Consider the following 14365-nt stretch of genomic DNA (forward strand, 5'->3'; position numbering starts at 1 on the left):
CTGCTTTGGCCTAGATGAGTGATTTTGTTTCAAATTCTATTATTATAAATGTTCTTTATTAGAGCTGGAAGGCCTTTTTTCCCCTAAGAGTTGGTAAAAGTAGGTGGAATTTAGAAATAAATCCAAATTAATAATAAATGTTAGTGACCCAGAACTGTTTGAGGCCACAAAAGTAAATATAGTTGCCTTCTACATAGGTCTGTCATCTATAATTATGTAGCAGTCTGCATTTTTCCAGTAGAGACTTTGGTGTATATAGCTGCTTTAGGTAAGCTGTAGGTTTCATTCGACTATTTACTTAAGTGTTTCCTTGGATTGTGCCAAGATAGTAGAATCTCTGAGCCGTCCACAGTACAATACCAGACATTGCCAGAGTCACAGCTCATGTCTCCTTTTAACTTAGGGAAAATCGGTTTAAAGAAAACAAACTTTAGAGAGTGAGGAGTGGGAGGGAATTTTAATACATTCACCAAATGAACAACAACATACTATAGATAGACACAACATCATAAACAAAATGTGAGGTAGACTGACTAGTGAGTGAAATTCACCAAATTTTGGTTAAGAAAATTTTACAGTAACAAAGTAACACAGGTGCCCCCTTTTCTAAAAATCACAAGAAGCAGTTGCATAAATTACAGCCAAAACTTGACTACAGTTTTTCTAATTTTTTTTTAGGTTACATTCAATATTAACCTGTGTGAACTGTCATGCATGCCAAAGTTCAGCAGGTCTGCAGGTACATTACCATGTGACTTAATCTATTTGCCCTAACTCACTGTCCTCAGGAATGGAAGAGGGTAAAATCAAACACACCAAGACATGTACTAACAAGTCATGATGGTCTGGGCTTGTGCAATTCCATCCTTAAAGAGGACCTAGCATTCACTAAAGGATTACACTGATTAAGGTAACTTTAAAATATCCAAACCTTTATTTAGGCTTTGGAGAAAAAGAGGCAGGTAAATGAAAACTTCTCGATTATTCGAGTGATGGACAGTCTTTTGTTTCTATTCTGGCATTTCTCTTGGAGGAGTGGAATAGTGTTTACAGTTCATGATCACTTGAATTCCAGAGTGTCGCTCTAACTAACATGGAGTGCCTGCATTAAAGTAACTGAGTCCAAAAAGAAAAAGCCAGTAAGAACTCCTAAGAGGCCTCTACCCCTGGCACAATAGTTGTGGAATTATTTCAAGTATTTTTATTTACCCTACATAGTGTTATTGAAATATTGCACAAACAGTGGCTTTCTTGATATTACCTGCATTGGACCCTTTCAGCAAAACAGGAACAAGTTAGATGCATTCATACCTTAATTAGACTGCCCTGGAACATACCTCTTTGCTAAAATTCCGCTCTACTAAAGTTAAGAAGTAAGCATATAATAAGGAGGGTCCTTCTTGAGGGACAATTTAAAATGGGGTTAAAAGGAACTATCCATTTAAAATACATTTAAAACCTCATAAGTAGCTATATTAGAACCAAGAGAGCTGCAATCCATTCCATCTTCTCACTAGCTGTAAACTTTTATTCCTGGATAACCAAGCTTATCAGCTAACACTGCAATAAGTGCAGGCTCAGTAGACTTTCGGTAGTCTTGGGTTCTAAGACAGATTCAAGGAAAGGTGACCATCTTAACTAGAGATAAAATCTGACACGTGGGCTGAGAAAACTCTGAAAAGGTACCATGAAGTAGATCAATTTACATGTAAACTTCAATAGATTAGTGTGGAATAATATTTTCTCAAAATGTTTCTGAAAAATATGTTATGAGGAATCCATAGAAACTTATACCCCTACTGTTGATATTAGTCATACACTACCCACTAATTTTAATGAGTTCAAAAGGCGCTTTGCAGAGTCTTCCTTACTCGTCAGGAAAAATGTCACTGATAAAATTAAGGAAAACGTGTCTGGTTCTGTTTCCCATTTCCACCCATTTTTGTGTGTCACTGTAAGACAGCTGTTACTGATTAAGTCTTTTAAAGGATGCTTAGCCTGAGTCACAGCTATCAACTAGTTCAAATCCACAATAAATCCCAGCCCGTTGTGTGGGTTTCCAGGTGCCAGCTCTTTCAACTGAAACAGTGACAGCATAACTGCAGAATGCTAATCTGTCCACATAGTTTCTTGTACAAATCACTGTTTACATTCTCATAGACACGGTGTGCTTCAAGACTGGAATGGGCAAGACAAAGGACTCACGCTCAGAGAACCCTCATGAATGCACCTAGTGCCTGCATGTACTGATTCTTTGTTCCCTTTAAATAGTAAACTTTTAACTCCTGTGGAAATTTTGCCAAAGGTTTCGATATATATAAGATTATAAATCTTAAACTAACACTGCACAGAGAAAGACAAAGCTATTTCTTTTTAAATACAAATATCTTCTACATTCTATCATTTCAGACCCCTGAGTAATACTGTACCAAGGTACAGAGCTGAAGAGAAACTGAGGGTTCAGGCCTCAAGTGTTAATCTTCAATTAATTCCACACCAGTGGTGTGAGTTTCGTAACACATTCAAGCTGGCTAATGCTGACGGTCGGTCCCCTGCCCCCCAACATAATGTAGTAGGAAAAACAATGCATACTCCATGTTTGTTCTCTATCCTCAGGCTCCCACAGCAGAGCACATCCTGTGTAATTGCATAACTGCCCACTGTGGCATTGACCTGAATCTGGGTCCTGTCAGCGGAACTAAAGAAGGACAGTGCCCCAAGAAGACCTTGGTCACATTTGGGGAGCTCTTTGGAGAAGAGATAAATATGTTGCACTTTGCTCCACAGTGATTGTACTTTAAAGGAAAAATAAAATCCCCAATAATTGTTGTCCCACTCCATCTAGGGATCAGTTTGTTGTTTTTGGTTTCTTCAAAAACTCATACATGCCGTCCAGTAAGAAAGTAGAGAGGCTTATCATCACTGCTGTTGGCAGTTTGAAACTCATCCCGGAGGCGAAACTGCCACTCATCCTCCAACTCTAAGCGAACAATTGTTTGCCGTAAGGAGCTTCTGTCTTGGCAAATGACGCACAAGGTAGCACCTTCAGGAGGAACAGACGTTAAATTGATAAGGATGTTAACCACATTTGAGAACCAACATACAGGTAGATATTTTATTTTTAGTCGTTTTGCGAAAGTGCCGAGGAGCTTAAAGTGATGCTAGAAGGAGCTTTCCTTCAGCCTCAGCCTCTCTTGTAGTGACTGCCAAGACCATTGTTTGCTGAGTCTGTAGAGCAGGTGTTCTCAACCTGAGCACTTTGTTGTGTGTGCTGGGTCCCAGTCTGTGCCGTGGAGTGCTTACCAGTACTCCCGGTGTACTATCTGCTGAGACACACAGCAACAACCAACAGCCTCTTCAGGCACATACCTTCCTCTACCTGAGAACGACCGCTACCCACTCTTACACACACACTCAGAGCTAGCTGCCCACTTTCATGGTGCATACAGTATACTGAGTGTCTTCTATCACTGACCTCAGGTCATCTTGTAAGGATGATTTGTGGTCCTGGATTTGTAGATATTCTTAAGGTGAACCTATTAGGACAACTTTAGTGTGTGTGCCAGCCTCATAACTAAGAGTATGTCTGGGGGGTACAATTATGCAATTTTTCTGCTGTTGATTTCTGACCCAGTCAAATGACTTTAGAGTGTATATACTGCTTACAAACAGGTATAGGTAGAATCAAGCTAGCTTCTGTCCAGATTAGATACCAGAAACATATATTTTTAAAATAAATAATTGTAAAAGTCTGTTTAAGAAGTCACAGATAAAAATAGCTCAGTGGTTAAGAGCCTTCCTGCTGCTTGCAGAGAACCCAGGTTCAGTCCCCAGCACCCAGTCAGATGGCTCACACCCTTAAGTTCCAGGGCGTTGGATACCTTCTGGCTTCTGCAGGCTCTTGAACACATAAACACAAATAAAAAAAATCTTTTTTCATTACAGATCTTACCCCAATATTATCAGTAGCCCTGGTTTAGAATCAAAGTATTCAAACTTTGGCCAAAGCTTTGCTTGTGTGCCATTCAACTCATGATTTTTTTCTTCTAGTGACAATAGCATTCACATTCAAGACACTGAATTTGACTTACCTTTTAGAAACTTGAATTTCTTGAGAAGATCGGCACCTACAAAAGAGTCACAGAGGTACAAGAGAAGTCCACTGAAAAACACCCCTTCACAGTTGACATTGCTGGAATGGGGTCTGGAGCTGACATAGCATATGGCTACCTGAAAGAAATAAACAAACAAACAAAACCAAAGACATTTCATAAGCAATAGAGGACTGTCCTTTTGCTGAGGAACACTGTAGTCAGTGCCTTCCTCTTCAGTCGGGATGTAAGGTGAGAGCCACACTTCCTCAATGTAAGTTGTTGATTATTTACACTTTGTACTTATTTAGTAGTAAAGTTTCAATAGTTTTTTTTTTTGTGTGTGTGTGTGTGTGTGTGGTTTTTCGAGATAGGGTTTCTCTGTAGCTTTGGAGCCTGTCTGTCCTGGAACTAGTTCTTGTAGACCAGGCTGGCCTCAAAACTCACAAGATCCGCCTCCCTCTGCCTCCCAAGTGCTGGGATTAAAGGCGTGCGCCACCACCGCCCAGCTAAGTTTTAATATTTTTAAATCTCTCATTATATATTATACATATGTTATATTAATCATTCTTCTGACAGAAATGTGTGTGTGTGAATTTTTAAAAAGCCCTACATTCTGGGGCTAGAGAGTTAAGAGCACTGCCTGCTCTTCCAGAGGCCCCTGGTTTGACCCCTAGCATCCACATGGCAGCACAGTCATCTGTGACTTCAGTCTCAAGGGATCCTACATCCTCTCCTGGCCTCCATAGGCACCAGACATGTATTTATGCACATGGAGATAAAATGTCCATATACATAAATAGTAAAACAAAACAATACCATATTCCGTAAAAAAAAAAAAATTCATAGGAAAGAGTAAATATATTTCACTCTTATTTCACTCTGAAATAAGCTTAAAACAGCATTTCTAGGTCCATGTGGCTTCCATGATAGGCGATAACCACAAGCAGTACAGGAAAGCAGAAAGATAGAAGAGAGAACAATGGGGTAGCTACACTTGAATTCAAACACTGGTTCCTTCAGTTAGAAGTCATGTGGCATTGTACAGTTCTTCATCTACACAGGTAAGAAAACCTATTGGATAGAAGTATTTTTGATTGTTAATTTAGTCTGTTCAGCATTAAGCAAATATTAGCTGCTGTTAGTGTTGATATTGTGCTGACACATGGTTGGGTCTTTGTGTTTTAAGGCAGAATCTCACTCTGTATCCCAGGCTAGCTTCTGGAATACTGGGTTTACAGACATGTGCCTCCATGCTCAGCTACCGTCTGATTTTAAAGTTTCTATTTATAAAGTTAATGGTATAACCCACAGCAAGGATTATTAACAGAAGTTAAATTTAGTTTCCAAAATTGAATGCACTAGGACTTGAAAGAGTTTGTGTATGGAGTCAGTTCTCTGCACCATCTGGGTTCAGGGTGGAGTTGGCAGCATTGGCAGCAGGTGCCTTTACCCACTGAGACATACCATCCTGCCAACTAGGCTGGTTTTTGTTTTAAAAAATTCATTATAAGGATATATTACATTATTGAAGTTAATGAAATGGACTTAAGATAATGTGAAGGAAAAGCTTCTTGGCAAACACAGGGAGATGCAAATGGTAACTAACAGACGGAAACTGAGGGGCTTGAGAGTGGGAAGAGGAGAGATGGCAGCTGTAAAGGTGCTGAGCTTGTACTTATTCATCAGAAAAGATACTGTGTGCCTTTCAAGAAGAGAATCTCGAAAAAATCCACATAATGACAGCACAGTCTTGTCAGTGTTTAAATGAGCAAGTGGCTGCTTCTGTCCACACCGCCAGGGCAGGCTCTTCAGAGCACTGGCTAATTCTGTTCTTGTGGGGCCCTTTGAATCATACTGTCATTGGCTCTTCTAGAACAATCTATGTTTTCAATGGAACTAAAATGGGGAAGAAATGGATGTGGCACCCAGGACTAGCCAGTCCCGCCTTTACCTCCTGTCCAATGTTAAGGTAGCAGTCAATGGCCAGTACAGGACTCTTGAAGTTATGGATGGCTTTGGGGAAGAGTTTATATGAGGCATGTTGAAGGAACTTCTCCAGAAGGAACTGTGCAGGGGCTGCCAGTAGCGTGTGTTCACTGTCGGGAGCACAGACGTACTGAAGGGGCAAGATGGGAGCTAAGCTCTCTGAAACCTGAAATCAGAGGTCATGGGAGATGTGCCTGTCAGTGAATGAAATGCCTAAGATCACAATGGATTGCACCCTGATAACTCCATATACAGCACCCCCAAAGGACACCTGAAATTACACTTAGAATTGAACACTCATGAATGTTTGCGCATACATAAATACATTATAATTTCTAAATTAGGCACACAATACCAAAGTGTGGTCCAAGGCATAGATTGTCAGACCATGGTTAATGATGGTAAATTCCAGATAAATGACTGGTAGGGGCTGGAGAGAGGGCTCAGTGGTTAAGCTGTTCTTGCAGAGGACCAAGGTTTGGTTCCCAGCAGCCACATGGAGGCTCAAAACCACTGTAGCTCTAGATCCAGGGGATCCAACACCCTCTTCTGGCCTCCACAGGCACCAGATACACACACAGGGCACACACATACATGTAGGCAGGCAATAAGTTCATACACATAAATAAAAAATTAACTTTCAAAAACTAGCAACTAAAGAGGAATTGCCGTATTAATAGCAGTGGCCTGATGTGCTCTATGTCTCATTTTGTTCTGCATTCCCCCTTCTCTCACTTGAAGAATAGTCCAGTGTTACTTAAGTTAAAGCAAGAATTTTTGGAATGTTACTGTATTTAATAAATATGTTGTTGGGCCCAAAGGGAAGTCTTTAGAGTGCTGCTCATGTGTCTGGGCTGACTCTTGTCCTACTCAACAACAAAAGGCGGGAGTTCCTCAGCTGTAGCGATAAGCTAGCAGCAAGCTCCCCCTCCCCCGGGAATGGAGTAAAGAATTCTCTTTATAAGCTTTGAGCTGTAATATTTTCTTAAAAACACAGAAACGCGCGCGCGCATACACACACACACACACACACACACACACACACACGACCAGATGAGTATTTGTATCAGTATTTTTCTCCTGGGTTACATAAAGGTTGTCTTGAAAAGCTTTGCAGCCGGGCCCACACTTTAAGCCTAGCACTCGGGAAGCAGAGGCAGGTGGAAAACAAACCATAGAGCTTTGGAATCTTTAAGGCTTAACTCTGGGACTTCCCTGCGCAGCTGGTGCTGAGGACTCGGGCTACTTCCCTTTCTAACGCAGCAAAAAAGCACTTATGTGCCAGTACTTTAATGACAGAGCCATTTATGAGAGAGCATTTGTGCTTGTTTTCAACAGTAGAATCAAGCTGCATAGAACTTACCATAACCTTTGGTTTAATGATAAAGTCCCTTTGCCCTCCAACCTGAACATGCTTCTTCATGAGACTGAAGTTATTAAAGCGGCAGATGAGCAGGCCACTGCTGTTTGTTCTCAGGTTAAAGTCAACATCTTCACAGAAATACCTAAATCAGAACCACATCTCAGCTATGATAACTATACAGAAAAATGCATGGCAGACATTAGGGGAGGGCCTGAAACATCACCTTGTCCCCGAAGAGCTGCCCCACACTCTACTCATCTGGCATTATAAGCTTTAAAGGAAGGAGGGCTTGCTTCTATTAGGCCATGGGGTTTAGGTTGTTCCTGTCAGACACAGGGCTATATATCCTGTGGTCAGGAGAGCCAGAGGTCTTGTGGTTTACAGTTCTGGTCACATACAGGATGAAGCACGGAAGCAGTGGATATTCTAATAGCTACAGGTTGGGGGTGGATATTAAGACTTCATAGTTTCTGCTGGGCAGTGATGGCACTTGGGAGGCAGAGGCAGGCTTGAGTTCAAGGCCAAACTGGTCAACAAGAGGACAGGCTCCAAAGCTACAGAGAAACCCTGTCTTGAACCCCTCCCCTCCCCCCCAAAAAAAGACTTTATGGTTTCTGATATCATTCCTTGACCATTTCAGATTTCTTAGGAATGTGGGTATGATCAATTCAAAAGGCCTTACTGCTGCCTTCTGTGGGTCTTACAGCACTGGAGAGAGTGGTTTCTTCCTTAGTTCTCAGGATGAATATGGGGTTAATATTGGACATTCATAGGTCCACACATGGATCAGTATTGATTCAACAGTTTATTGAGTAATCAGGTAGCTAACATTCCAGTATCAAGTCTAGGTCATGCTAGGTGACACATGCCTGTGATCCCAGCACTCAGGAGGGTCACAAGTGTGAGGCCAGCCTGTGTCACATAATGAATTCTGGGCCAGGGAAGTTAGCTGAAAGGGGCTTGGCAATTCAAGGCAGAAGAGGTTGAAATGGACATCCCTTGGCAGATGCCACGGTGACCCGCATCCGTGAGGACTGACCTACCTGTTGAAGTCATACTGTACATTTTGAGTCAGGTCTATATTGAGGAGAATGAAATCGTGCACATGACATCTTGAGAATGGAGCCTTTAGGCTCTGAGACGTCAGCTTGCTATTCCATTTCTGTATGCCCAGAATTGCGTAGTGGACAATTTTTGGTGTGGCTTCAATATGCTGCAAGACACTCTTCAAGGACACATTCTTGCTGGAGATTCCTGCTTCTGTGGGCTGGCTGTAAAATGTAAAGTTAGTTTCTAGAAAATGTCAATAAATGTTTGAACCAATGCTACTATATATTAGGAATGCTGTGAAGGATGTACTAAGATTATTTATATTAAGAAAGTCAACTCCAGTCACACTACTTGTCATGACTCAGAAAAGATGGCCTTTGGTAGTGTATGTTATCAAGGCAAAAAAAAAAAAAAAGGAGGAGGAGAAGAAAGGAATTCAGCTCATATTTCAACATGAATAATGAACATGAGTTAACAAAGACGTGACAAAGGTTAGGAGTACAGAAATGGCCAGTTCTGATCATTACATGTAATAACTGTATGAGCATTTCATTGATTTCAAATCCACAGAAGTAATGATAGGAAATCAGCATTTCATTGGGGGCACTGTTGAGTTTGTGGCAATTTCACAATCATTTCAGTAGTCAGCATTGCCCGAGCACTGTGAAGGACTATTAGGACTCCAGGAGAAGACAGGATTTCAGCTGTATTACAGTGGTGAGCTTGAGACAGGCCACATGACTTCCTTTCCACTGCGGTAGTCAGGCTGGCGGAAGAAGTGAACCGCAGCACCGGAACAGGTCTGTCTCTTCGCATGGTCTTTCTGTGTGACTGGCCTAGAACTTGCTGTTGTGGACCAGGCTGGTGCCAGACTCGAAGTGGTCGCCCTGCCTTTGCCTCCTAAGTGTGTAACACTATGCCTTGGCCAGAACAGATTTTTGTAGCTAACGAATACCAAAATGTGGAAATGGCCCAGGAACTTAATGACACACTGTCTTTAGAAGAAACATCCCTAAGTAACCACCAGTGACCTACTAAGTGCTCTTATAATCCGCCATGCTCAGGGGAACTGTCTCTTCTTTACTCCCAAATATAACTACAGCTGAAAATGCTTTATCTGGGTCTTTGTGTCACCCCCCCCCACAAATTCCTGGAAGTGTCACCCCCACATACATACTACTTCCTGGAAGTGTCACTCCCCTCCGCACCCCCCCACAACTACCTGGAAGTGTCTGTCACCCCCCCATAAGTTCCTGGAAGTGTCACCGCCCCCCCCACAAGTTCCTGGAAGTGTCTGTCACCCCACACACACATACAAGTTCCTAGAAGTGTCTGTCACGCCCCTCCCCCACAAGCTCCTGGAAGTGTCTGTCACCCCCCCCACACACACACCTCGACTCCTCAGCGCTGTGAACATTCCACAGGACACAGGAATCATCCATCATGACGATGAAAGGCCAGACACACTGCCGTTTGACTCCCAGCTCCTCCAGGCGGTTCCTTTCCAGTTCTAGATTGTGGTAAGACAGCTCCTTGATGAGGAACCTAGCAGCACCTGAAAAGCAGCCACAGCTTGACATCCTTCACCCAGACCAGTCACATGACCTCCACTGGCATCCACGGAAGGGGCATGCTAGAGAGAAACCGAGAGGACCCTAATTTGGTTCCTAGCACCCATGTCAGGCAGCACCAGGGGGAATCTGATGCTTTATAATGTGTTAAAAATCTCCAAAAGAGTCACTGGAAATGTATTTTAAAATACAGATTCCTGGAGCCCATTACTAGAGATTCACTTAAGTCTAGTGAATGGCCAGAAACAAATCTGAGGAATATACTTCAAGAATTCCATTTCCCTGATATGACAAAGGACACAGTATACAGCAAATGATATTAGTGACTAGGGCCTTGCTCTTAGAGACAGCCACTTGCACATCCATCAGAGAGGAAGACAGAGCCTTGATGAAGAGTTTAACAGCACCTATGGCGATTCTGGAAACAGGCACCCATCCTAGATCTGAACTGTGGAAAAGATAGAACAGTAGATGTGTGATACAGAGCAAGAGAATAGGCCAGAGACAGGAGACAGGCTCATTCAGTCAATTCTATTGAGCTTTGGCTTCCTCCCCTCTAAAAGAAGTGATGGTGAAGTTATATGTGGTCAGCATGGTGGTCAGCATGTGACATACACTCTGGAATGTTAGTGGTAAGTTAGAGGAATTAGCTAAACTTTACTTATTTGTTTTATTATTATTACTATTTGTTTTCCAAGACAGGGCTTTTCTGTGTAGCTTTGGAGCCTATCCTGGAGCTTGCTCTGTAGACTAGGCTGGTCTCAAACTCACTGGGATTAAAGGTGTGTGCTACCACGCAGCTAGCTAAATTTTATAAGTGGGCCACCCTAAAATGAAACAAAATGTAGATTATAACAAAAAGGGCTAGTTAGTGTATGGAAGAACCCCAAACAGGGTTAGCTCAAGGTAATACCAGGACTTAGGAACATCTCCCCTCAAGAGTCTGTGTTTGCATTCTCAGCACCCTATGGACCACACAGGACAAATGGACAGCAACATGGCAGCCAGTGAAGAAAGAGCAGCGATGTCTGGCCAGAGCCCATAGGCAAGAAAGAGAAATAGTAAAACGATGTTCCCCAACAGTATAGCATATGTGGAAAAAATACACAGGAAACTGTTAGAACTATAAGAGAATTCAGCAATTTAAAAGGAACAGTTTCAGGAAGTTAGTTCTGTTATGGCATGAAAAGGTAGAATACTTAGGAATATACTTAATCAAGGAGGCAAAAGATAGTATAATGAGAAACACAAAATACTGAAGAAAATAAAAGGATATGCCAATAAATGGCAAGATGCCCAATGTTCATAGTTATAAAACATGATGAAGTAACTAATCGATGGTGACAAGAATGCAGAGGGAAGGGATCTCTTGTGAGCTGGTGGGGCAGCTATTATAGAAAATGTGCACAGTCCTACCTAAAGCAAACTGAACCTGGAAGTGTGAGCCAGCAAATCCGCTGGTGGGCGTATATCCAAAAAAGATATGACCATTATACTAAAGAGACATTTGCACAACATCTTCAGTAATGAGGTCAACGTAGATTCCCATAGATAACACAATATACATAAAGGCATGTGATACTACCACCTGGCTACATGTAGTTTTTTCTTTTTTTTTTTAATGGACTGTGGCAAAGAATCCCAGGCTAAGGATATCATCAAGTATTTCTTTTTTTTTTTTTTTTAAATATTTATTTATTATGTATACAATATTCTGTCTGTGTGTATGCCTGAAGGCCAGAAGAGGGCACCAGACCTCATTACAGATGGTTGTGAGCCACCATGCGGTTGCTGGGAAATGAACTCAGAACCTTTGGAAGAGGAGGCAATGCTCTTAACCACTGAGCCATCTCTCCAGCCCCTCATCAAGTATTTCAAATGCAAGAAATGAACCAAAGATTGGCTTGTTAAAAACAAAACAAAACAAAACAAAAAAACTGGGTGTTGTGGTGCACACTTTTAATCCCAGCACTCAATAGGCAGAGGGTAGGTGGATGTCTGAGTTCAAGGCCAGCCTGGTCTACAGCAATTCCAGGACAGCCAGGGCTGCACAGAGAAGGAACCCAGACACTTGTACACGTGTAGAAACATGGATGAAACTGAAGGTTGTTACATAGATGAATCCAGCCAGACACAGAAGAACTCAGAAACAGAAGAGCTCAGTGGAAAAGCTTGGGAAGGGCAGAGAGGAAGAAGTGCGGAGAGTCCAGCAAAGAGCCCCAACCAGGAGGAGTTAATTCTAGTTTTCTATAGCATAGTTGATGAGCTTCGTTAAAACAACACTATACATATCAAAATGACTGGAAGAATACAAAACCCCAAATATATGAGAGTGATTCCTATTTAGAGAAAGTATGTACACTCTGATCTGATTATATGTTACATATATTATCATAATCCATACATATGTCTGAAGTTTTTAAAAGGTGCAGGTTTTATACTTCTTCCTTTCAAAACCTAAAGCTATGTGTTAGTGACATAAAGACGGAGCTGTAGAGAGCCAAGAAATAAACCCTCTCATAGACGACAAGAGTGCCATGCCATTCTTGGGGAAGAATATGTCTTAACAATAGTGTTGGCACATCTGGATACCACATGAAAAGCTAAAGTTTCACCCTTACCATACAATAATTAATTAAAATACTTCCATAACCTAAATGCTTTCAGTTCCTTGACAGGACTAGAACTTGCCTTGTGCCCTTAGCAGGAGACACAGAAGGGAGCCCTCTCAATCACACACATCGCCACCTCCCTCCCTAGGAGCATTCCTCATGGATACATTCTGACCCTAGAATGTCCAGCCCAGGAACATTGGGAGTCCACTCTTCGAAGACTCCCTGTCCCGCGACTTAGTCCTTTCTGGTCCTCAGAAGTTAAAAATTTTATAAACTTGAAAAAAAAATGTTAGGGTCTACAAGATTACAAAGTGGGAGAAGGAAGAACTCAGAATTAAAAGACCCATGGTCAGGAGGACCATGAGCAACGTTTGGAAGATGCAGTCAAGGGAATGAATTCCCATCGTCTTCCCTGTCTTACCCACGCCTGCATTATTGAACATTCCGGGAAGCACTAGCATGATGTGGTTGGGCCAGTACTTTCGGTACAGTGGCATCTCATATTCTTTAACCACCAGGAGGTGAAGATGGCTGATGCCCTCCATGGCATGGAAAAGGTTTAGGAGTCCGTGCTCGTGGCGACCACTGGAAGGAGTGAAAATAGGGCTCTTGACTGCATTTAGATTCTGTGAAAGGAAAACAAACGAGAGCAGAATGGGAAGTAAAGCCCTCAGGTGTGAGACTCTTGGAGGACCCACCTAGGGCCCAAAGCCCTCACACCCAAAAACTCTAGCCCACCTTGTCTGAAACCAGGGGCAGCCGCATACTTTCCAGGTGTCTACCCTGTTTGCTGAAGACAAAATGACTCTCTTTGGACTTTGGAATGATGAAGTAGAGCTGGACTTCTTCTCCCAGCATAGAAGAGGAAAAGGTGAATGCATGCAGGGTTGAGTCAGATATCTAGATTTGCAGACAAAGAGAGGGATGGTCAGTATATGGTTTCCTGACTTCCAGGCCATTCTTTGAGATTTCTGACACAAGCAGCTGAGATGAGTTAGTGCCCCAGACATTCTGGCTGGGGGCAATGTGGAAAAGGCTTCATCGTTTCTAGCTGTCACTGCTGCCGGAACCAAGTGTGGAGCCCTGCTATAGAAACATTCCTCAAAGGCCCAGGTACAGAGGACTCTCCTCTGTGAATCACAGTGGACACGTTAAGTTTCCGCTCTTAGAGAGCAGGGCTAGAATTAAAAGCGTGCCTGTGGCTCCATCTTTTCTGGTTATAGTGAACAGTGAAACGTTTCTAACATTTGGTTCAGAACGCTGACATCAGGGAAAGACCACGTGACTCATAGAAGCCAAGTATATCTAAGCTGTCTGTGTCCAGGAGCCTGTCTCCATGCGTAAGTATAACTCTGTGGGCTGTACAATGAAGCCAATAACTGATTTAATGCATAACAAATTTTCATCAGCACCTAAAATCCATGTAGGTTTCCTAATAGTTTTAACCTAAATATTACATTTCAGAAAAAGAATAATGGAAGTTCTTCTCACAAATTCTAGTTCCACATCACAAATGAGGGGATCTATTACTTGTACTGTGGTCACACAGAAACTATGTCAGGAGATTCTATGTAGGAAATTTCTAAACACATAATTTATAGGCCAAGGCACTTGTTTCTTCTATATCCTGTGAAGAATTGTGAACAGAGCCAGTGGGATAGCTCAGCAGGGCTTGCTACCGATCCC

General features: G+C 42.2%; 1 protein-coding gene across 1 annotated transcript in view; it reads right to left on the reverse strand.

The window, feature by feature from the left end:
• Positions 1-451: 451 nt before the first annotated feature.
• The window catches only part of Greb1l (GREB1 like retinoic acid receptor coactivator), a 262261-nt gene continuing 248347 nt past the window's right edge, over positions 452-14365 (reverse strand). Inside the window, exons 27-34 of the mRNA XM_057789098.1 lie at positions 13418-13579; positions 13101-13305; positions 9886-10048; positions 8487-8714; positions 7444-7585; positions 6046-6246; positions 4092-4230; positions 452-3043 (exon numbers count right to left, since the gene is read on the reverse strand). Of these exons, the coding sequence (XP_057645081.1) occupies positions 2880-3043; positions 4092-4230; positions 6046-6246; positions 7444-7585; positions 8487-8714; positions 9886-10048; positions 13101-13305; positions 13418-13579 (1404 nt within the window). The 3' untranslated portion in view covers positions 452-2879. The remainder of the gene's footprint in view (positions 3044-4091; positions 4231-6045; positions 6247-7443; positions 7586-8486; positions 8715-9885; positions 10049-13100; positions 13306-13417; positions 13580-14365) is intronic.

The sequence above is a fragment of the Chionomys nivalis genome, chromosome 14, assembly GCF_950005125.1.
Source record: "Chionomys nivalis chromosome 14, mChiNiv1.1, whole genome shotgun sequence".
NCBI lineage: Eukaryota > Metazoa > Chordata > Mammalia > Rodentia > Cricetidae > Chionomys > Chionomys nivalis.